Raw genomic sequence first — 22,144 nt, forward strand, 5'->3', positions numbered from 1 at the left:
GAGCTGCCAGGTGTGGAGGTGGTCAACCGGGACAATGAGCCAAACCGGAACAACAGTCAGCCTTTATTCACAGTGAGAGTGCAAGCAAGAGGCAGGGGGGCGCCGGCTCCCAGGGTTCCGTTTTCCCCAAAGAAGCAGCACTGGGGGAGGGCAGATGACATGCGGTGCAGATCAGGGAATGTCCTTCTGTCAGGAACCCCAAATCAAAGTCCCCTGCCTCTTTGGGGACCGTGGACGGGGGAAGGGAGAGAGAGAAGGGCTAGGAGTGAAAGGCACTTCGTCCAAGTGGAGAAAGTGTCTCCTCCAACGCTCCTAATAAGGACATCTCAGCAGAGGCACCTGGGAAGTGCCTGAGGCCCAGTAAGGAGGTGTCACGGCTGGGAATGCAGATGTGCGCGGCTGCCCGCATCCTCGGCTGCACTGCCCTCCAGAAGTGCTGGCTTCTGAGGGGCTATTGCCTTTCAGGCCACAATAGGCTTTTGGCCCCGAGCCAGATTCCCTATGATCCAGAGTCTGTCTGCATGCAAAGTCCAGACGCTTCCCAGGTAAGACCATCCTCTTCACACCCTACTTCCCCGATCTGGCTTGGGCTTCACCATCTCTCACCTGGACCCATCGGAGTCTCTCTGAACCTAGGGCTCAAAGCTCTGACCCACCTTCCACTTCTCAGCTATTCTAGAACTCCACCCATGACCTGTCCCCGCCTTGACTGAAACTCTTTGGGGTGCCCCACCACTGAGCTCGGTAGGCTAAAGACCCCTCCTGTCCCCCAGCCTCCCGCTGTGCGCTGGCGGGCCTACCTGCCTCTGCCAGCTGCACTGGGCTCCTTCACTCCCAGTCGGCCTGCGCCTGCCGCCCCTTGGTCTGGACTGTCCTTCCCATTCCTGTCTGTCCTTCCAGCGGCAGCTCGAGGCTCACCTCCTCCAGGAGTCTCCCCAGGCTCTAGGGGGCCACAGGACCTTGCATATGCCTCTGTGACAGCCCTTAATCACGCTCCACAGTCATTGTCCGCAAGGTCCTGCCCAGCAGGGACACAATTGTCACAGCCTTGTCACACAGGAGGCCTTGCTGAAGAGATGTTGTGAAATGATCAAATGAATAAACAACTATTCCAAGTTCTGGCTCCTTTCTGTTGTCCTAGAATGTCCCTAGCCGGCCTCCTCCTGCCTGATGCACCCCCCCCCCCCCCCCCCATCTGAGAGGGAAATTATCAGAGCAGCAGAATGTCTGGGGCAATCCTGGGGATCCGTCTGTTCGCTGATGAAGAGGCCCTATCCCCGGGAGTCCGGCCTGCTGGAATTCTAGACGAACATCCCTACTGGTCAGCAGCAGACAGCTGCGCCGCAGCAACCCTCAGCAAGCCATTTAAAGAATCTGAGTTGAAAGTTTTCACCTTTCTCCTATGAAAATAACGCCTCTTTTCTGATTAAAAACTTTATTTCCAAAAGCAGATCTGTTTTTGACAGAGTTCACGGGATCAGCCTGTCTGGAAAGCCCAAATTCCACCTTCCCACGTCCCAGCCCCCCTGGAGGTTCAGAAACTCCGCAGCTTCGCTCCCCCGACGCCCCGTCTTGGACCCCTCTCCTCAGGGCTGGGACAACTTCCGCTCAGAGCTTAGACTCGGTCTCCCAACTTGTCTCTCTTCTCCACCTTTCACAAGAGCTCCATTTCCACGGGAAAAAGACCAGCCTACAATCTGCTTTCTGCGAGAGGGCGTTTCCATGGGAAACAGGAGAAGGGGCTCCGGAGAGCAGCGGGGGGCCCTTCACAGGCAGCAGAGCCGTTCCACCTCCTCCTCGCAGGCGTAGAATTTTTCAAACAGCTCAGGGGAGGTGCCATGACACTCCAACCACCTCCTCAACGTGCCCAGGGCCCGGAGGGCGTCAGCTTTGGTGGGCAAGGGCGCAAAGGCATCCTCTCTGCCCCCCTCCTCGTCTTCAGGGCCCATCTCCTCTTTGCACACTCCAGACACGGGCTCCTCGCCCTCCAGGTCCACGAAGCGGGAAAATTCCTCAAGGCTCAGCCCACTGGGGACTGGTGGCATCTCAGAGGCTTTGTCCGGGGACAGAGGCGTTTTGCCTGGGGCCAGCCCTTCCTGAATGAAGCTGCTTACAATGATCCGAGGGGGCACCTTGGCCCAGGCGACCGCTGCCATGTGCACAGCGTCCAGCACTGTGATCCCTGCCCCAGCCTCGGCCAGCGAAGTGCCAGCCCTCTCGCTCTGCACGGCAGACAGCTTGCCCAACAGACGGTGCCGGTAATGGGCCTTGAAGGCCCGGACCACAGAGGTGGGCAGGGAAGGCGTGGTGCTGGCAGTTGACAGAGGCAGGAGCCTTATGTGGTGGAGCCTGGGCGGGCCCGCCAACCCCTCCACCACTCGGGCTGCCAGCAGCAAGGCAACCTGCCGGCCCTGCCGCCCCATGTCCCGGTCGAACTGCACCAACCACTCTGACCAGGGGATGCCCAGGTCGGGGTGGTAGGAGGCAGGCAGAGCCTCGCTGCTGACCCCAAAGAAGCAGCTCGGCGCGGCCCGGAGCCCACTGACCAACACCCGCCGCTTCTCTGTGCCCCTACTGTTGGCACACAGCAGCACCTGGACGTGGCCACAGGCCCCCACGGTGCCAGGCACGGCGCGATACAGCAAGGGCACTTCAGCGCAGCCAAAAACGTCCTCTGGGGAGAAGTCCTTGAGGGAAAGAGGCGGCTGGGCCTGGGATGTGGGGACCGGAGGAGGCGGCTCCGGGGGGAACCGAGGCGCGAGTACATGGCGGGCCCCAAAGCCTACGTTGTTTCGGCGTTTCCAGCGGACCAGCCAGCTGATGCTGGGCACGAAATCCTGGCCCATGATGTCGGCCAGCTCCTTGGCTTTGTGGAGCAGCATGGGCCCCGTCACGTCCCAGGCCTTGGCCCGGGCAATGTGGTACCAGCAGAGCAGAGCCTCATCGATGCCGCTGTACTTGGACTCGCGCTTGCGCTTGCGCTCCCGGTTGGCCGTGCCGCTGCACCAGTCGGCCAGCAGCTTCTCCTTATTCTTGCAGATGCGTGAGATCTGGGGCTGAGAGACCTGGAAGCGCCGGGCCACCTCCGACTGGGACATCTTGGACTCGTCCAGGAGCTCCAGCACCTGGATCTTCTCAGCCAGGGATAGGGCGTGAAGCTTCTTCTTGCTGCTCAGCTCCATGGCGTCTCCACAGGCACCTGTGGGGGAGCGAGGGCGGTATAGACAGCTGAGGCCAGGCGGGATGGGAGAGGAGCACAGTAAGAAGAGAATCCATGAGGATAGGGAGATAGGCTGTGTGTGGGAGAGAGCAGGGAAGACTGGACCAGCTGGGAGAGGGGGACAGGGTCACCCTGGGGAGGGGGTGAGCGGGCTGGGCTCAAAGAGCAGGGGAAATGGCTAGGCTGAGGGAGCAGTGGGCTGGGCAGTGATCCCCAGGAATGCCAGAGCAGAGCTGGGGAGGGGGAGCTCACTGGTCAGAAGGAGATGGGAGACTGGGCTGGGGTTTGCATAATTGGGGGAGAAGGATGAATGGAGCCGAGGGGACAGCTGCAGAGACAACAAAGGAGTAGGATGGGGAGGACGTGGGGCTGGGACTGAGTGGGGCAGGTGTGGGGGATAGTCCCAGGGAGGGGGAGGGGATGATGGCCTGGGCTGGATTGAGATGAAGATGTTGGGGGATGGGGTGGAGTGGATGAACAGAACTGAGGTGACAGGTGTACAGACGACAAAGAGGGACGGATGGGGGCTGAAGGAGCGAGTGTAATTTGGTGCTGGGTCCTAAGGAGGTAAGGCTGGGCTGGGGTCGGCCTGGAGGCGGAGTGGGGGCACAGGGCCCAGGGGGCAGGTGCACAGCGACAAAGGGCAAGAGGGGTGAGGAGGCTGCGGGCAGCGAGAGGGGCGGGGTGTCCCCGGCGGGGAGGCTGCTGGCCTGGGAGGGGAACCAGGGCGCGGGCAGCAGTGCTCGGGACGCAGGCAGGCCGAGAGGCGGGCTCCGCAACCGGCCGGCCTCTCCCCACCTCGAAGCTGGGTCCGTTGCGGGGCAGACCCAGGCGCCCGCCCGCCCGACCTCCCGGCCTCCCGCTCGGCACCCACCTCAGGCGCTCGTCCCGCGGCTCCCGCCCCTGTCCCGGCCCGGCTCCCGAGTCCCTGTCCGGGCGGCGACAGGACAGCAGGAGAGGGACGGGCCCCACGACCCGGAGGGCGGAGCGGCCGGGGGGCTGCGCGGGCGGCGGGCGGCGGGCGGGCGCGCGCACAACGGGGCCCCGTGCGCGCCGCCCGCGCCGGGCTCTCTCCCGGCTGGGAAGCCCGCGGGGCGGCCGCTCGGCTCCCACCCGCCGCAGCCCCGCCCCCCCACCGGATTGGCTCTCAGCGGCGTCCCGCCCCGCCCTCCGCTAGGTCTCATTGGCCGTCGCGGAAGTGGCGGTTCGCCGGGCCCTCGGGGGGCGGAGCTCCCAGCGCGAGGGAGCGACGAGGCGGAGCCAGGACCCGGCGGGAGTCCCGGAAGCTCTGCGGGCGGCTGGGCGCCGGCCCTCGGGGCCTGACAGCCTCGGGGCAGCGTGGCGGCCGGAGAGCAGACTTGGCGTCGCAAGGCCTTCCCGGCCGTGACCCTAAGGCAGCCTCAGCGTCCTCGTCTACCGAGAGGGCTGATGCCCCTCACGAGCGGTTTTGAGAAAATGGATGCAAGCGTCACGCTACACAAAAGCCGTCACCATGGACAGCGCTGGCCTCACGTCCATCGGCCCGCTACAAACGGCGTGCCTGGGGCCGGGTCTGATTTAGGGCGAGTAAGGACAAATGTTTATTAGTTTTGGTACCTGTTGGCAAGATTCAGGTTCCTAAACTCAAGATGTGAGATCATGCCCTCCCGTGGCGACCTTCCCTCTGGCCTGTGCCTGTTCTTTGCAGTTAAATGTAGACATCTTGACCTGCGCCCAGCGCTCCGCACCCCCAATTTCACCTGCTTTCCAGCCTCGCTTCCCTCCTCCTCTCACAGATCTGACTGGAAGGCTGGAGCCATAGACCAGAGTCCCCATCTCTCTGCCTTCCTCACGGTTTCTCTCCCCACCCCAATCCTGCCGGCTGATCCTTCTTCCATCCTTCTATGTCCCATTCTAAAACCCACCTCCCGCAAACTCTTCCCAAATTTCCTCTCACTTGCACCTGCTAAAGCGTTCTCACTTTTTACATGTCTTTTCTGACCTCAGACTACTCAATCACCCAAGGATCATGGCTTCACTCTGCTCCTGGCCTTCTGCCGTGTAAAAGCATGAGGACAGGGGCTGTGCTGTTCCTACCACCACCCCCAGCCCAGAGCAGCCTGCTTATTTACTGAAGGCCATGGCCCAGGCCTCAGCCTTCCTGTAATAGTGGCTTTCAGACTGTTCCAGAAAATCCTAAGGATACTGTGGGGGGCTGATTGACTCACATCTTTAAAAAAAAATAGTTCAAGGACTTCAAAACACACTTAGGTGAGATACTTAAGATCTACTATGGAAGCTGTCAAAATGTTGGCTGCTCGGGGCCGGCCCCGTGGCTGAGTGGTTAAAGTTCTCGCCCTCTGCTTTGGCGGCCCAGGGTTTTGCCAGTTCGGATCCTGGGCGCAGACATGGCACCGCTCATCAGGCCACGCTGAGGCAGCGTCCCACATGCCACCACTAGAAGGACCCAAAACTAAAAATACACAACTATGTACCAGGGGGCTTTGGGAGAAAAAAGGGGAAAAAAAAATGTTGGCTGCTGGTAAGGGAAATTCAAACTCATTTTTGTGCACATAAAACGTGCCCTGAGGATGGCCGCGGTGCAGGCCCAGGAGCGCTGCTCTCACACACGCTGCACTCAGACCAACAAATGCCAGGCAAGCAAGGCCGAGGAGCCTCTGCCTGTGCTCATTCCTCGTGCAAAAAGCTTTCACGTCTCCCATCATGACACCATTAGTTTTCTTGTGTCACTAATTGTGTTTTAAATTTATATAATAATCAAGCTTCTGGACCCATTTTATGTATCTGAAATTGCAAGTTCAACTGTTATAAACCTGCCACTATTTGCATCTATGTATCCAAGTCTAGCAGAATTTCTTCCAAACCAAAACACAGAAGTAAACAGGATGCTAAAGCTGACTTTTCACCCAAATTTTGTATTAATCAAAACAACTTCATGGGGCCGGCCCAGTGGCGCAGTGGTTAAGTGCGCACATTCCGCTTCTCAGCAGCCCAGGGTTCGCTGGTTCGGATCCCAGGTGAAGACATGGCACTGCTTGGCAAGCCATGCTGTGGTAGGCATCCCACATATAAAGTAGAGGAAGTAGCTCAGGGCCAGTCTTCCTCAGCAAAAAGAGGAGGATTGGCAATAGTTAGCTCAGGGCTAATCTTCCTCAAAAAAACAAAAACAAAAAACTTCCTTCTTTATAATAAGGAATTGTTATAACTAGAATTTACATACGATATTACAAGTAACAAAATACTCAATTTTACATATTGGGGTTCAGCAAAAAATTTAATTTGGGGGAAAAGCTGTATTCCAAAATGTTTAAAAACCACTGTCCTATGACAAGTTTTAGGATGAAGTGGCCTTCTGAACCAGGTAATGGAGTCAGGAGATAAACCATCCAGCAGAGGGCTCTGTGTAAAAACGTTTATTTGTACTAACGTTTAGAATACAGGAACTAAAGAAAGAAAAAAAAAGACACCTCAACTCCAAAGCGACAGTGAATTAGGGCCTGCCCACGGCCAAGGGGAAGGCCACTCCAGGGTGTCCTGGAATGGACTGTCCCCCCCACTACTTAATGTCAGTGTCACCAGGCAGAAAACTGAGGAATCAGGGTGTGAAGACCTTACCAGCTGCTAGCGAGCGTGCAAGAGAAGAAAGGGACGTCCACGTGGCTTCCCCGTGATCCAGGAGCCAGGAGACACAGAGCAGGAGGCAGAGGCTCCCGATTCAGTTAAGGGCAGGAGCTGAACGCCCAGGTCCAGGAAGAACAAAAAGGGGGTTTCGGAGGTAGGCTTTTTCGTTGAGTTAAAAAACAGGCACATTATCCAACGTCTCCCTGTGGCCCCCAGGCTGCTGGCCTGGCCCCCTGATGCTTCCCCTCTCCCCACAAAACCAAAGGGACTAAGAAGGGGAGGCGGAAGATAGGAAATGCCAAGGGTGGGGAATGCTTCGGTCACTGGAAACCGTCTGTGAGAGGGAGCCAGGCGAGCACGAGGAAGAATCAGGGTGAAGCTGCTGCTCCCCCTGGGGTGGGTCGGAGCAGGACAGGGCAGAACTAGGAGGGTGACCAGGAGCATCCTGGCTCGGGCAAAGGATCCGGGTAGCAGGCACAGAGGGCCACAGAGCCACTCTGGGGGAAGGAGGCGGCAAAGCTAAGCAGCACGAAGGGCATGGAAAGCTCCCTGCAGCGCCACCGCAGCTTGCTCAGTTGCTCACTCCCAGCTGCTCCTGGCAAAATGGCTCGGCCCGGCTCACCTCCGGGGGAAGGGAAACCCTGGGAGCAGAGCAGAGGCAGAGCTGAGAGGAGCGAGCTGCTCTCCCACTCTTTCTCGGAGGACGGTTTGAACCCTGTGATCACCAGGGCCAGGGCCCAAGGCAGGCAGAGTGAATGCACTTCCTGGAGAGCAGTGAGAAGCTGGGCCCACAGGTACGCCTTGGGGCAGTGTGCTGCTCCCTTCTCCCTGAGGGCCTGGGGCCAGAGGCGGTCAGAGCTGCCACCTCAGCTTGCTGTTGCCAAAGGCAGGTTGGCACAACCACCCCAAGGTTCTCTGGACTTGTGAAAGAGAGGAAGAGGAAGGGCAAGGTGGGTATGAAAAACAAGAGAGGAGGAGAGAAACAGCTCTGGGTGTATGGGGGTGCAGGGGCGTGGCCACATCAAGAGGAGTTCTGGTTCTGGTAGATGGAAGCTTTCTCCTTCAACAGGTCCAGACACAAGTGACAGCTCCAACTTCCTGCAGAGAAGCAGAGAGGGGTTAGGGTGGGTCCCCACAATCTTGACCTGCTGTCCTTCCATCCCCACACCTCACCTCCAGGAGCAGGCAGGATGGGAGATGTTCTGCAGTAGCAAATTTCACGGTTATCCTGAGCTCTAGGTCTTCAAATATTATGAAAAATAATTCCCAATGGAGATGAAAGAAATAATCACCTGGAGGACTACTTCAGAATATAGACTCCTAGGCCCTTTCTTAAATCAGAATCTCTAGGAGGGCCTGGCAGATATGGTTTTTCAAACCATCCCAGCTTTAGACTTGTGATTACAGAAGAACCAAGACCTCAAAGGTTAGAACAAACACCATGAATAGGGGCCAGCCCCCTGGCCGAGTAGTTAAAGTTCCACACGCTCCACTTTGGCGACCCAGGTGCGCAGGTCCAGATCCTGGATGTGGACCTACTCCACTCATCAGCCATGCTGTGGAGGCATCCCATGCATCCCACACACAAAAAGAGGAAGATTGGTACAGATGTTAGCTCAGGGCGAATGTTCCTTACCAAAAAAAAGATCATGAATAGAGGCTCTAGCGAAACCAATTTTGATTCCACCTAAGACAGCTCTCTGAGAAAACAATGGAAAGACGAGAATGGCTCCCCACCATCACTAGGTGTTCGAGCAGAGGCTGAGGACCCAACCAGAGGGAAAAGGGGGTGAACTATGATGACCCACCTTGCTACGACCCAAGTCTAGTTTCACAGAAAAACATGAAATAATGTCCCTTATAAGAAAATAACTGGTTCATACACTATGGTCAGATCCTTCTTTACTTTTTTTGAGAAACAAAAGTAGCCCGTAATGCCTTCAATTATCAGCATAACTGTACACATGTGTATTTGGACATTATCCCAGGGGAAAGAATCCACAGCTTTTTTCAGCTCCTCAGAGATAGGTGACTCTCAAATATCTAAGAAGGTCCTTTCCAACCCAAAGGTCAACTCACAGGGATTGGCAAGCATTTCTGTAAAGAGCCAGAAAGAGTATTAAATATTTTAGGCTTCAGGAGCTACATATAGTCTCGGTCACATCTTTTATTTTTTTTTTAAGATTTTTAATTTTTTTCCTTTTTCTCCCCAAAGCTCCCCGGTACATAGTTGTATATTCTTCGTTGTGGGTCCTTCTAGTTGTGGCATGTGGGATGCTGCCTCAGCATGGTTTGATGAGCAGTGCCATGTCCGCGCCCAGGATTCGAACCAACGAAACACTGGCTGCCTGCAGCGGCGCACATGAACTTAACCACTCGGCCACGGGGCCAGCCCCACATCTTTCTTTTTTTAACTTGCTTTAAAAATACAAAAATTAGGGGCCGGGCCCATGGCTGAGTGGTTAAGTTCATGTGCTCTGCTTCGGCGGCCCAGGGTTTTGCCGGTTTGGATCCTGGGCACAGACATGGCACCGCTCATCAGGCCATGCTGAGGTGACATCCTACAGGCCACAACCAGAAGGACCCACAACTAAAAATACCAAGTATGTACCGAGGGGCTTTGGGGAGAAAAAGGGAAAATAAAATCTTTAAAAAATATATATATACAAAAATCATTCGTAGCTTGGGAGCTATATAAAATAGCTGCAGCTGGATTTGGCCTGTGGGTCGTTCGGCGACGCTGGACCATCTGATGGCTTCTAGAGAGCCCCCTCAGCCACGTGCAGCTCTCCACTACTCAGGGTCTGACAGTACTTCAACAGGAAAGTAGGAAAGCCCTTCTACAGTTAACGTAGAATTTCATTGGTAAATTGATATTTTATGGTTATAAAAAAATAAAACACACTACCTGTCCCCAACGTAGATTTATAAACTCAGCATGACAGATGACAAGAGCTAACTGCTCCCCTGCAGCTGCTAAAAGACTCTCAGGTTTTGTTAGTGGCCTCCTTCTCTACGGGGTGACAGCAGTCTGACCTATATTACAAGTCAGCTTACACCACACAGTGAGCCACTTTCTCTCGCCTGTGATGCTGGCCTACATCCTCTGTGCACAGTAATAGCTTCTGAGTAAGCTTCCGAATTTCTATAAAGGAGGAGTTTTGGCACAGAGGTCTGGCTGGAAGGGGACTTGTGGAGAGGCAGCCACTCTTTGGTGCCACCACTGGTTTCATCAGAGCTCCATATACCTGGAGCATTATTAAGCAAACTACTGGAGGGGCAGAGTGACCCATTCAGGCTCCAGGTTCAACTCTCTTCTAGCCTGGGCAGAAATTACACTCAGGTCTGTCAAGTCTGAAGAGCTGATACTGAAGCTTCACACCGGACAAGCTACGAACTGAGTTTCCTGGACTGGTTGGTGGAAAACAAATCACTCCTTCTGGTAACTGATCTCTGCTCAGCATCTGTTTTCTCTCAGGCATCTGGCGATAAAGTGCAAACAGTAAACTCTTGAAGTTGAAATGCTAGGAAAGCATTCTGAACTGAGTGAAGGCTCAGTGCCTACTGCCTACTTTGGAAGAAGACAGCACTGATAACAGAACTCACTTACTGGATGCATAATTTTCCAAGTCACTAATGAAATAAGTGCTCTGAGTAAGAGATCGGGGCCACCTACCTTCAGGAGGCTCAGACATGGACGGGGTGAGACAGTACATGTGGTAGCCGCGATCACAGTCGTCACAGAAGAGCAGCTGGTCCTGGAGAACGTAAGATGGAAAAGGAGAGGGAGGTAAGTGACTGATGGGCCTGGTAGGCCACTGGGGGTGGGGAGGAAGGAAAGAAGGCAGGAAGGGAGGAAGGAGGGCTTGTGCAGACACTGCTGCTACTTCCAAGAGGGGCGAGGTAGATAGCAGGTAAGGACAGACGTGGGAATCTCTGGATAGAAAACCAGTGCTGTCCAAGGCCACCCACACCGAGTCCCTGTCATCCCACCTGGACCGTACCAGCTGCCTAACTGATCTCACGGTTCCAGCGTCCCCTACAGTCTATTCTCCACAGAGCAGCCAGTTATCTTTGTAAAATGTAAGACAGACCACATGACTCCCCTGATTAAACCCTCAGACCTGGTGTGCCAGCCTTCCAAGCTCATCTTCTACCAGCTCTCCCACCATGGGAAGGCTCCGGCCGGCCGTACGGGCCCACACACACCTGGCTTGTCTGCCTCAGGCCCTGGCACTCACTGCTCCTTTCCTGCGAATGCTCTCCTTCCAAATCTTCTTCAACTGGATCCTTTCTAGCATCCAAACCTCAACACCACTACCATCGCCTCAGAAAAGTCTTCTCTGACTCTCTAAATCAGTCATCCAGCCTCCCTTGGCCATGTTACCGGTTTCACTGTCTTCATGGCACATCACAAAAACGTCACTCATTTCCTTGCTTACTGCTTGTCCCCATAAGAATGTAAGTCATGAAAGTAGGTCTGTCTGGTTTCGTGTCCTTAGTGCCTAGAACAGGGTCTGTCACAAGCAGGTGCCCAAGAAACACCAGCTGGACAAATCAGAGTTCCGACAGGGATGCCGGGGCGGGGCAGGGCGGGGCGTGAAGAGGGGCTTCCTGCCCTTCGGAGGGGACCGCGCAGACACAGTAAGACCCAGGGTGGCGGGGGCGGGGCACGCACGTCGTTCTCAGAGGTGCCGCAGATGTTGCAGCACTTGCACTCGATGCACTGCCAGCGGTAGGTTTTCACGGCTGCCATCATCACTGGGGTGAACTGCAGGCAGGACGGGTGCCCTGGGGGGAGCAAGCAGAACCGGCGGTGGGAAACGGGGGAGAAGTGACGCGTCCGGGTTGACTGACAGCCACTGGACACTGGCAAGCCAGGAGCCCCTCGGGGATGGGGTGCTGGCGGGGGCAGCCCTACCCCCGGGGGGAGGTACCTGAGCGGCCACAGTCGGAACAGGACACCAGCTCCTCGGGTTGTCCTGTCTTCTTGTTGATCTTTGAGTCCCCCAGGCAGAAGTCACAGTAGTTGTTGGGCAGGGCCAATCCGTCAGGACCCTTCTTAGCTACGGGCAGAAAGAGAAGAACTTTGATGATACCCACGGGGGCCTCGGGGCCTCTCCTCCCTGCAAGGAGGGTTTTCATAAGCAGGCAACTCTTGCTTGTCCCACCTCCGAGCCCTCAGCTTACATTTCTGCTCCTCAGGCCTCTGGGAGACCGGGGTGGGCGGCTGCGAGTCCTCTTTGTCCTCGCCCTCCTCCTCAGCCAAGTGGGAGTGGGCATAGTGGTAGCTGAGCCCTGGTCGGTTTTTGTAACGTTTTCCACAAACTGAGTGGGGAGAAGATTGCAGAGAAATGTGTCAGGACTGGAGAGTGCCACATCCCTGCCCTCTAAGCTGTGAGGCTCCCCCTGAGGCAGAGGGAGCCATCCCCGCCCCCATCAGCTCTGCTCTGGGACAGGCCTTTAGTGACTGCTCTCTCTCCCTGGCCAGGAGCATCAAGCCCTGGGGCTCTCAGCCTCCGTGGTCCTTCTCCCCAGTAAACCCTGGCCCATGGCCCCTCCACTCGTCCACACTGGCTGTCTGGGAGACTGCCCTTACCCGACTATCACTTGCCCTGGGAATAGTCTGAGGAGCTCCAGGTCAGGAAAGAAGGGAATTTTTATAGTCTTGAAATATGGCAGGAAGGAGAGAAGGTAAGGGAGAGACTCCAAACTTTTTTACCTCTCAGTAAATGCAGGAGCTCACGCTACCCTGTATACACCACGGAGCCCATCTCTGCCCGATGTGGATAAGAGTTGGGGGCGGATCTCTTAGGGATAACCTATCAGTTGTGTCTGCTAGGGTAGCTGGCCCCCAAAGAAATTCAAAGACACTCCCACATCACTGCCCTGCCCAACCCCCACCAACCAGCAAGGAAAGCAGATCCCCAGGCATCTTGACTCTTGAGCTGTGATACCAAGAAGAGCAAGGGGCCAGCAGGAAAGGAGTGGGGAGAGGACGGGAGGAGGAGGTGGCAGGATGGTGGGGAACACTGGGTGACCACCAAGTGTCTGTTTTGGGGAAGGGAGAGCAGAGGGATCTGTTTGTTACGGGTTCCTTATAATGCTTTTGAAGCCACCCCATGCAGTGGGCCGAGCAGCCCTAGAAGCAAGTTCGTGGGGGACAAGCAGTGGTAAAGTCAGCTTCCAGGACCGTGAGGAGCAGAGCACAACAGAAGGTCCACTGCTCTTATCCCCATGCCATCTTGAAGATATTTAAACTAGCATCACAGGAAATGAGAAAGGCAGGAGGACATGGGAGGAGGGAAAAAGGGATAGGAAACCAAAAGTCTGAAAAGTCGAGAGAGCTACCTCTCTGGGGCGCTTTCGAGGTATGCTTTTGTTTGAAACTATCTGAAAGACAGAAAGAAAAGTCATGAGAAGGAGGCCTTGATACACTCGAGACAGGAGCAGCAGCAGCAGGAAAGCGGAGCAGACGAGAGAGAAACCCCAGCGGCGATGGTGCTCCCAGGGTGGAGGGACAGAAGTGGGGCAAGTCAGAGAAAAGGGGGAGAGAGAACAGACATTGAAAAACTCAGTGTTGGACTCCTGGGGCCCTGACTTCACTGGGGCCAGCAGACCTGGATGCCATCTATTGAGAGGCCAACCCTGCCTGCTGTGTGTGCCCCCTACTGGCACCCCCACCCCAGAGGACAGCAGACATCTCTCCCACAGCATGCAGGTCCCCCCGTCGTGTAGCAGAGGTCAGGCTTCCCAGGGCTCTCAGAGGGAACCAGTCAGCAGGCAGAAGGAGAGTGCAGGCTTGTTTTACCACTCTAGAAAGAACACAGCCCTCCCTCCTCTCACATCCTGAGCAGGGGCTGGTCCAAGGCAAGGACTACCCACCCACTCGTGAGGCACTCACTGTCACAGGCATAGGGCTTGTCCCGATCCTCCAGGATGGAAGCGTCTAGCTTCTTACGGGCACTGCCCACACCTTTACCCTGCCAAAAAGAGCAAAAAGATGCCCTTACTAAGGTGTGTCGCTCCGAGCAGTTAAACTCTCCTGGAAGCGGCTACTGATCTCACACCAGAGGGAAAATGGCAATGACAAGCAACAAAACAGCGAACGCTGCAGGCCCCGCCAAAGGCTGCAGGCGGCACTCTGGCCCTCACCTTGGATTTTCCCTTGCCCCGGCGCTTGGGAGTGTCTTCTTCATAGTCCTCATCATCGAGGTCATCCAGGAAGTCATCCGGCTCTAGGATCCGCTGAGTGGACAGGAGGATTAAGATGGGCAGAAATATCGTACGGCCAAAAGCTCCCCTGCAACGGGCTTGGCCCAGGCCGCCCAGCACCTCCTCTGTGACCCGGCTCTCCACTCCAGCCGCGCTCCTCACTGCCGCCCTTCACCCTATGATCCAGTTCCATCTCCCTCAATGCTTTGCACTTTCCCGCCTCTGCTTCTCTTCATGCTGTTCCCTAAGCCAGGAATGCCTTTCCCACCATCTCCAAGTGGCCAAATCGAATGCCATGTCTTCATAAAGCTTTCTCTGATCCCCAAGTAACCGTGCCCTCTCCTGCCTCTGACCTGCTGCCCTGGGAGCATGCTATTGGTGGTTCCTTTCCAACACCTCACTTCCTCAACTTAAAGTAGAACTTTGCTGCTTACAGCTTCCTTTGTGGAAGTTTTTGTTCACTGCTCCGCCTTAGCCTCCCTGTATGTAAAACGAGGACCACAGGACCAACCTGATAAGGTGGTACAGACTGAAGAAAATGATGGAAAAGCACTTTGCACACTGCCTGGCAGACGTTTAGCTCTTACTATTTTTATGTATAGTTTTATGTTCCCTGTTGGCAGGAACCAGGTCTGCTTCACCTGTGTAACCCCAGGCACCAAAAAACTTTTGTGACAAAAGAAGATGAATGAGTGAGAGTCTGTACTCAGAAGGAAAGGACAGGAGACACTGACAGTGAGGCCAGTCAGTACCCGGTGCCAACCGGGGAATGAAGCAGAACAGAACTCCAGGGGCCTGTCTCCTGCCCCGCAGCTTCTACTCCCATTCTGATCACTGCGTGGCCTCTGAGGAAGAGGCTGGCTTCCCTCCAAGCTCCCTTAGCCACAGTGTTCATCGTGTACCTTCCGTGCTCGACTGTTGGTCACAGGAAACTCGCCCAAGCTGTCGTCATCAACCCGGGGATCTGGGGCACCTCGCTTCTCCAGGGGGTCGGTGCGTAACAGAGCCTCTAAACTACTGCCGTCCTGAGAGATGAGCCCCTCCTTCTTCAGGGTCTGGTCTGTGTCTGCAGGCAAGGTCAGGACGGGGCGAGGCTCAGAAGGGCTGAAAGCACACCGCTCCGGGTCTACATAGTGCTGGGCCAGCCACAGGCCAGTCACTGTCTTCTGGTCTCCGGCTGCCCAGGAACCAAGACGCCCTAGCTCACTTGGCACCATAACTTAACTGTTTACCTGTTTCCTCTTAGACTGAGCTCTTTACAGGAAGGAATCACATCTTATTTATTCATTTGAGTATCTTCAGGATCTAGTACTGGGCCTGGTACAACAGCTGATTAGCAGGCCTCTTACCAGGCGGCAGGCCACGCCCCTGCTCAGGGAGGAGTGTGCTTTACCTGGTTTAATAGATGGGAAGGAAAGCCTTGGATCCTCAGGAGGGTGGGCTCGCCGCTTTTTCCGCCAGCGCCGGGCAGGGTAGGAATACAGCTGTCCAGAGGCCAATCCTGTGGAAGAAAGAGAGAGACAGGGAAGTCAAGCCCTAACCCAGTCCTAGAAAATAGTATCAAACACTTTCTAGATGAGTCGGCCCCACTTTGAGTTCCACAGCAAGGGAAGAATATGGACAGTGAGGGCCTGGGAGCAAGGGGAGGGATAGTTCATGGAAAAGAAAAAGAGATGTAAGCTCAGGGACCCTGGCCAACACACAGCTCTCCAGAAGCCCGTAAAAGCCTCAGCAGGACAGCCCTGCAGACACAAAGATGCTGGTATGAACCTGTCCGCTTCATCCCCCCCGGGCTAAGGAAAACCCTCTCAGCTGGCGTCACCTAAGATGAGGAAGCATCTTCCTCCTGTGCTCCTGAGTCTGGACCCTCACCTGGACCCCGGTGTCGCTTTTCCATCCAGATGTAACAGTTGCTCTGGGCTACTCCGGTCTGCGAGTCCAAGAAAGGCAGGCGCACGCTGCGCTCAGCACAGAGGCGGGCATTGTAATTGTGGCACTGCTCCATGGCGTCTTTGTAGTACTGCTCCCCCAGGCTGCAGGGAGACAAAACCAGGGGCTGGGGTGTGGGCTGGAGGCACAGGGTTAAGGGTGCTGAGCTACCCCTCTCCCTTGCCATTGGCTTCTCTAGAAGGCTCCAGGGACCAGGAGACTGTCACTTTGCTTCTACTTGCCTCCATTTTTGCCTCATGGGACACCAAGCCCCTTGACTAAGCCATTATGAGGAAAGGCACTTTACAAATAAATGACTGTCAGGAACACATAATTCATCACGTATCTAACCAGACTTAAGCCTAACCCACAAAGAGGGGAAGCAACTAATGTTCACTCTCTGCCTCTTATGAGTCTGGCCCTGTGCTAGGCAAGATGCTATTTCTCTTGACCCGCATGACCCTGAGGAGCAGAGGTTAGCTCCTTTTTGCAAACGAGGAAGAGAGTTCAACAAGGTCTGGGGACTTACGAAAATATATTTAGCAAACTATGGTATATCTATACAATGAAATTCTATTTGGCCATAAAAAAAGAAGGAAGCTCTTCATGCACTGATACTAAACAATCTCCAAGATAATTAGAAAAAAAAGCAAGGTACAGTGCTGAGAGGTGTTGTAGGATGCTACCATTTATGTACCAAAAAGGTGAACAAGAAACTGTAGGCCTCCAGGGAAAAAACTAGGGGACTTTCTCCTATATGCCCTTCTATATCTTTTGAATTTTGAACTAGGTATTTAGCCAACTAATGAATTCTATATACTAATTTTACAGACAATGGAAAACATCTGAAAGCATTTGAATTTCCCTGAAGCCTACTTTTCACTGAGTACCACTGTACTGATACAAAACTTATTTGTTCAAAGGCCCACCCTAGGCCCTTCTCCATTCTCACACCATTAAATTATATAGGAAAGAACCTTCTTGGACTCAAAAGACTCAATTTGAACTGTGAATCAAGGGTAAACCTTTTAGTGCTTTAAAAAGCTGGAAAACTGCACAGTGCCAGGAGTTTTCTGGTTCTAAGCAGCATGTGTATAGAACCAATTTGTTCTCATCCTTCAGGGTTTAACAAGTACTTTAGTATTGGAGCTTAAACTAACCATAAAAATTCATATTCACATATTTGGTCAATCTTAATATAAACAAACAAGGCAGAGGTGATTTCTTTCCCAAAGTATCCTGCTACCCATAAAAGTGTCTAAGACATCTTGACTTGACTTGGGAGTAAAAAGACCTAGCTTGGCTGCTAGTCACCACATACACACAGACATTTAGTCAACCCACGTGGACCTCAGGTTCCTCTGCTATAGACGGGGGAGGCTGGCCTAGATAAGCTGGGACATACTCCATGAGAGGGAGGCTCCTAGCATGGGAAGCTGGACAGCGTAAGTCTCTGTTGCTTATCTCCATAACTCGACACACCAACAAACCCTGTTCTGGAATCCGAGGGGGGCTTTTGCTGAGCAGCCACAATAGACCACTTAGGCGCAGCTTAGCATGTTCCCAGCAACTGAGAAAGACACATACTACACACAAGGCGGTGACACCACAAGACAGCCGGGCTTGAGTCAATGAGCTGTAATGACTGCAATTTGAGGTAGGCATGAATCTTGTGTTGCAGAATGGAGAGAAGGGAACAGGCTCACATTTGCTTGCCTTTAGGAGGCAGCCATGTCCTCACTACACAGAGGAAAATTGGATAAACAAGGCTGAGTGCAGCAGCTCCTTTGTTTCTGCTGATGTGAATTGATACTGACACTGGAAGTCAAATGGAAGGAGGGCCAGACGGGCTGAGAGCTGCAAAGTCAGAGCAAGGAGGCTGGAAATGGTTTGTGGGGAACGGATCAGAGAGGTTCTATAAAAGTTCTTGTGAGTTAAGCAGGATTTCAGAAGGTGGGGCAAACAGTCTTGTGAGTAAGAGAGCTGGGAATGAAACACTTAAGTTGGCGGGAGAGAGGATGTGATGAGGAGAGAGCAAGAGAGAATGAGAGAGCTCTTAAGAACCGAAGGCTCCTATTGCAAGAAATTTCAAGCTAACATTATTCTCTGTATCTTGTTACCTAACTCAGAAGGTTTCAAAACCAGTCAGCAGCGCCAGCTATTTTATACTATTGTACCCCAGTAAGACCCTTTAAAGACTGCTTAAATTCTGACACCACATTTGAGAGAGAAAGAGAAATTACAAAAAGGAAAATTCCTCTCCCAGAAAAAGATGCAAGTTAGAAAAGATGAGCTAGGAGTCCTGACCTCAATGTGTAACCTCAGCTGTCAGAAAACAAGGCACACCATGATCAAGAGAAGCACCAGAAAAGCACCTCTTTCCAAGGTGAGAATGGTATAGAAAGAATGGAAGCCGCTTCTTAAAGTTCTATAGGAGAAAGTATTAATAGTGGTCCACGACCCTAGTTGGTCTCTCATTACTAGCACGGTACTCAGGAACCAGTGGCTGGTGACCCTCACAATCTCCACAGCTCTTTAAAAAGAAATAAGAATTCATACTCTCTTTAAATGGGGAAGCCCTCACTTCCAATATAACACGAAAGGGGTGGCAGCCCCATTTCCCTGAAGAAAGTCATCCACCATAAAGAATCCCATTACAGAGAACTCTCAAAACCTAGGCAAGTCTGACATCCCCCCAGGAAAGTAAGATTTGCAAGGTAGAAGCTTTGATTCTTTTTCGAGAAGCAAGAAACCTGTGTAAAATCTCCCCTTACAATAGGATGGGGGGAGTCAACAAAGAGAAAGGCGGGGAAACAAAGAAAGAACATCTGAGTCAGGAAGGATAACTACATAAATGGCAGATCAACAGCGTCATTTCTAAATTGAGGGAAACGTCAGCCTGAAGAGAGAGCTGGGGAAACTGGAGTGGGCAGATCAGAGAGAAAGATAATAGTGTTGGGAGGAGGGGTGGCTGAAAGCGGCAGCAGGATGGAGCTGAAAGCAAGTAAAAAAAAAAAAAAGCCACAAGAGAAGGAGAAGGCACTTAGCTTAATGGAAGTGGGAAAGCATTCTCAAAGAAAAGGCTCCGGGCAGGAGGACGGGGGAGCAATGTACTCTGCAAAAAGGCACTTGGGGAGGAGAGTGGGGCTCAGCCCACCACAAAGGCAGATGAGGAGCCCTGAGTCGCTTACAATAGTTCCCAAACCTTTATTTATCTTGTCATCCACTCAAAACCCAGAAGCTCGGACTGGACAGCTAGCCGCCTTTCAATTTTCCTACGCCTACACTAAGCGCAATTTACCCATGAAGAGGAGCTTGCTCTATTCGCCCAGGGGGCATGAACCCATTTCAATACTCATTCAGATTCCCCTTCGGGGAGGAAGCTGGCGGAAATCAGGTCCCAAAGCATCTTTAACTCGCAGCTCACAGGCCCTTCTCCATTTCCCCAACCACCACCAACTTTGCTCGCGAGCTGCCCAGCCCAGGGGACCGCAGGGCGCGAGGCCGGCCGACCCCGCCGCCCGTCGGGGCTGCAGGGACATCCTGGACCGCTTCCGTCCCGGCCCCGCGTTTGGATGGCTGGGATGATGGGAAGGCGCAAAGGCCCGCGCCCCTGAAGTTCTCTCCCTGTCTCTGCTCCTCAACAAATTCCTCCCGACAGTATTTCTGGTCCTGGGGACCTGATACTCAAGACCCCCCCCCCCCCCCCCCCCCCCCCGTCCCCCCCCCCCCCCCTCCACACCCCCGGCCCCCCCTCCCCCCCCCCCCCCCCCCCCCCGCCCCCGCCCCCGGCAACGTCACCGGCTGTTTAGAACAAAACACCCCGCGGGCCTTCCCCGCGCCTGGCTCCCGGGCCGCTGCGGGCGGCCGACGCGGAGGGGCCGGTCCCGGGCCGTGGCTCCCGCAGGCAGCAAGGGCGCCCTACTCTGGACACCGCCGGCCCGGAGGCGTCCAGCCCGCCCGCCCGCCGGGCTCCCGGGGGTCCCCCTCACGGCCTCACAAGTTTCCAAAGAAGCGCAGCGTCTTCTCCGGAGTCTCCTGTTGCCCTCCCCGCTAGAAGTCGCAACACGGCCTTTCCGGGCACGTCCCTCCCTCCGCCTCGTCCTTCCCCCGCACCGCCCCCTACTCCCAGACCGCTCACAAGACCTCCCGGCCGAGGAGAGAAAGAAACGACCACTCACAGCTTCACTACATTTTCCACCACAGCCGCCATCTTCCCTGCTCCTCTCCCTCAGGCCGGGAGGCCCGGAGCCCGCAGCGCGCAGGCGCCGGGACCGCTCGGGGGAACCAGTTTCCTTGTCTTTCTGCGCAGGCGCCGCCCCCGCGCGCGCGCGCCCGAGAACGAGCGACGGAGACCGAGCTTCGTGCGTGTTCGCGGGGGCCACGGAGCCGAGGAGCCCTGTGCGCAGGCGCGGCGGACACGGGCGCGCGCCCCAAGGCTCTCGCTGGAGCCCCGCCTCTTCCATTTGGAGGAGCGAGAGAAGGAAGGGAGGTTCTGGCATGGTCCAGAGATGGGAAGGCGACAGGGTGGTGAAAGTTGAGCTGCATGGAGCGCATGCGTCCTAGTACCTGGCCGACCCTTAACGTCGTGGTAAATCTTTTGCCCTTACTAACGGGCGGGAGTCGGTGGATCGCGAAGGTGAGGGGTGCACAGCCCACTTAGGCCCCCAAACATGTGCCCATTTTAGGGAGAGGAAAATTAACACCCAGAACTGGGCAGTTCTTTGGCCTGAATATTCGGGTCTGACAAAAGTTACCTACCTTCCTGCCACCAAACCCAGCCACCACCTTCACTGGTACCCACCTCTCCTCTCTTGCTTCCTACTCATCTCTAAGCTCCTTCCCTCCGTTTAGGTTCTGAAGGGCCTTCCTCCTTCGATTATCCCTCTCTCTTCTGTGCCATTCATTTCTCCTTCACTATTGAATCGTGCAATTCACGTACAAACATGGCTTAATATCCTCTTAAAAACAATCAGAGCCCTTCCTTTAGCTCATGTCTGCCTTCAAGTATCACCCCATTTCTTTTCACCCTTTCAGAGCAAATATTCTGTTTATACTCCCTATCTCTGTTGAGTTTTTTCCAAGTTTCCTTTTGCCCAGTTTAATGGGGATTTTGTTTTCTCCAGTTCACTCGAAACGACTAACAAAGTCACCGTGACCTCTGATTCAAAAGATTTAGAGATTTCTTCTCTGTCCTCATCCGCCTATGAACCTGCATGACACCATTCATCCTTCCCTCCTTTTTCAAACTCTGCTCCAGGTCTCTGAGACACACGCCATCCTGGCTGTCCTCCCGTCACTCTGGTGGTTCCTTTAGCCTCTTTTGCTCGCTGTCCATCCTCTGTTCCACCTATAAGTGTTGGAGTCCCCAGGGCTTTGTCTTTGGTCCTTGTCATATACCTTATTCGATCAATTCCAAGATGTACATATTCCCCGCCCCCTCCTCCCATTTTAATATTTCAGAATCAGGACACATCTTACCATCTCTGTGCCTTAAAATCGTGTTTGGCAGATGTATGTGTTACAGCCAGAATGTCTGTGTCCCCCCCGAAATTCATATGTTGAAGTTACACCATACAAGAAGAGGAAGACAGAGATGCCTCTCTCTCTCCATGAGAAAGGCCATGTGAGGACACAGCAAGAAAGCAGTTGTCTACAAGCCAGGAAGAGGGCCCTTACCAGGAACCCAATCTGCTGGCACCTTGACCTTGGAATTCCAGCTTCCAGAACTGTGAGAAATAAATGTCTGTTGTTTAAGGCCCCCAGTCTATGGTATTTCGTTACAGCAGCCTAAGCCAGCTAAGACAGGATGCTGGCTCTAAAGCTGAAATCCACCTGCGCTATGACGCAGCAATTCCATCCGGGGACATATACACCAAAAAGCATGCACAAGAATGTTCACAGCAGCATTAATTGTAACAGCCCCTAACTGGAAACCATTCAAATCCCCACAAGAGTAGAATGAATTAAAGAGCAATGAAAGGAACGAACTGTTGCTACACAATGACTTGAATGAATCTCAAAAACTAAATATTGAATAAAAGAAGCCAGTTTCAAAAGAGGACATATTGTATGATTCCATTTCTATAAAGTTGCATAAACACACACCTGATCTATGGGGGTAGAAGTCAGGACAGGGGTCACCTTTGGAGCATAGTG

The 22,144-nt window shown here is 54.0% G+C and overlaps 2 protein-coding genes across 3 annotated transcripts; both read right to left on the reverse strand.

The window, feature by feature from the left end:
- Nucleotides 1-1,467: 1,467 nt before the first annotated feature.
- Nucleotides 1,468-5,576, reverse strand: TIGD3 (tigger transposable element derived 3). The gene is made up of 2 exons (XM_046642998.1): nt 4,095-5,576; nt 1,468-3,199 (listed from the first exon to the last, which is right to left on the reverse strand). The coding sequence occupies exon 2, from the start codon at nt 3,180-3,182 to the stop codon at nt 1,767-1,769; it is 1,416 nt and encodes a 471-aa protein (XP_046498954.1). The 5' UTR covers nt 3,183-3,199; nt 4,095-5,576; the 3' UTR covers nt 1,468-1,766.
- Nucleotides 5,577-6,618: 1,042 nt separating this feature from the next.
- DPF2 (double PHD fingers 2) lies at nt 6,619-20,310 on the reverse strand. 2 transcript variants are annotated; one of them, XM_046644279.1, is made up of 12 exons: nt 20,167-20,310; nt 15,929-16,089; nt 15,450-15,557; nt 14,959-15,122; nt 13,997-14,089; nt 13,746-13,824; nt 13,193-13,234; nt 12,032-12,169; nt 11,779-11,907; nt 11,520-11,632; nt 10,518-10,599; nt 6,619-7,939 (listed from the first exon to the last, which is right to left on the reverse strand). In XM_046644279.1, the coding sequence occupies exons 1-12, from the start codon at nt 20,196-20,198 to the stop codon at nt 7,863-7,865; spliced, it is 1,218 nt and encodes a 405-aa protein (XP_046500235.1). In that variant the 5' UTR covers nt 20,199-20,310; the 3' UTR covers nt 6,619-7,862. The 2 variants fall into 2 exon arrangements, with proteins under 2 accessions (XP_046500235.1, XP_046500236.1); XM_046644280.1 differs by lacking the exon at nt 13,193-13,234.
- Nucleotides 20,311-22,144: the final 1,834 nt, after the last annotated feature.

Source organism: Equus quagga, chromosome 17 (genome assembly GCF_021613505.1).
Source record: "Equus quagga isolate Etosha38 chromosome 17, UCLA_HA_Equagga_1.0, whole genome shotgun sequence".
Taxonomy (NCBI): domain Eukaryota; kingdom Metazoa; phylum Chordata; class Mammalia; order Perissodactyla; family Equidae; genus Equus; species Equus quagga.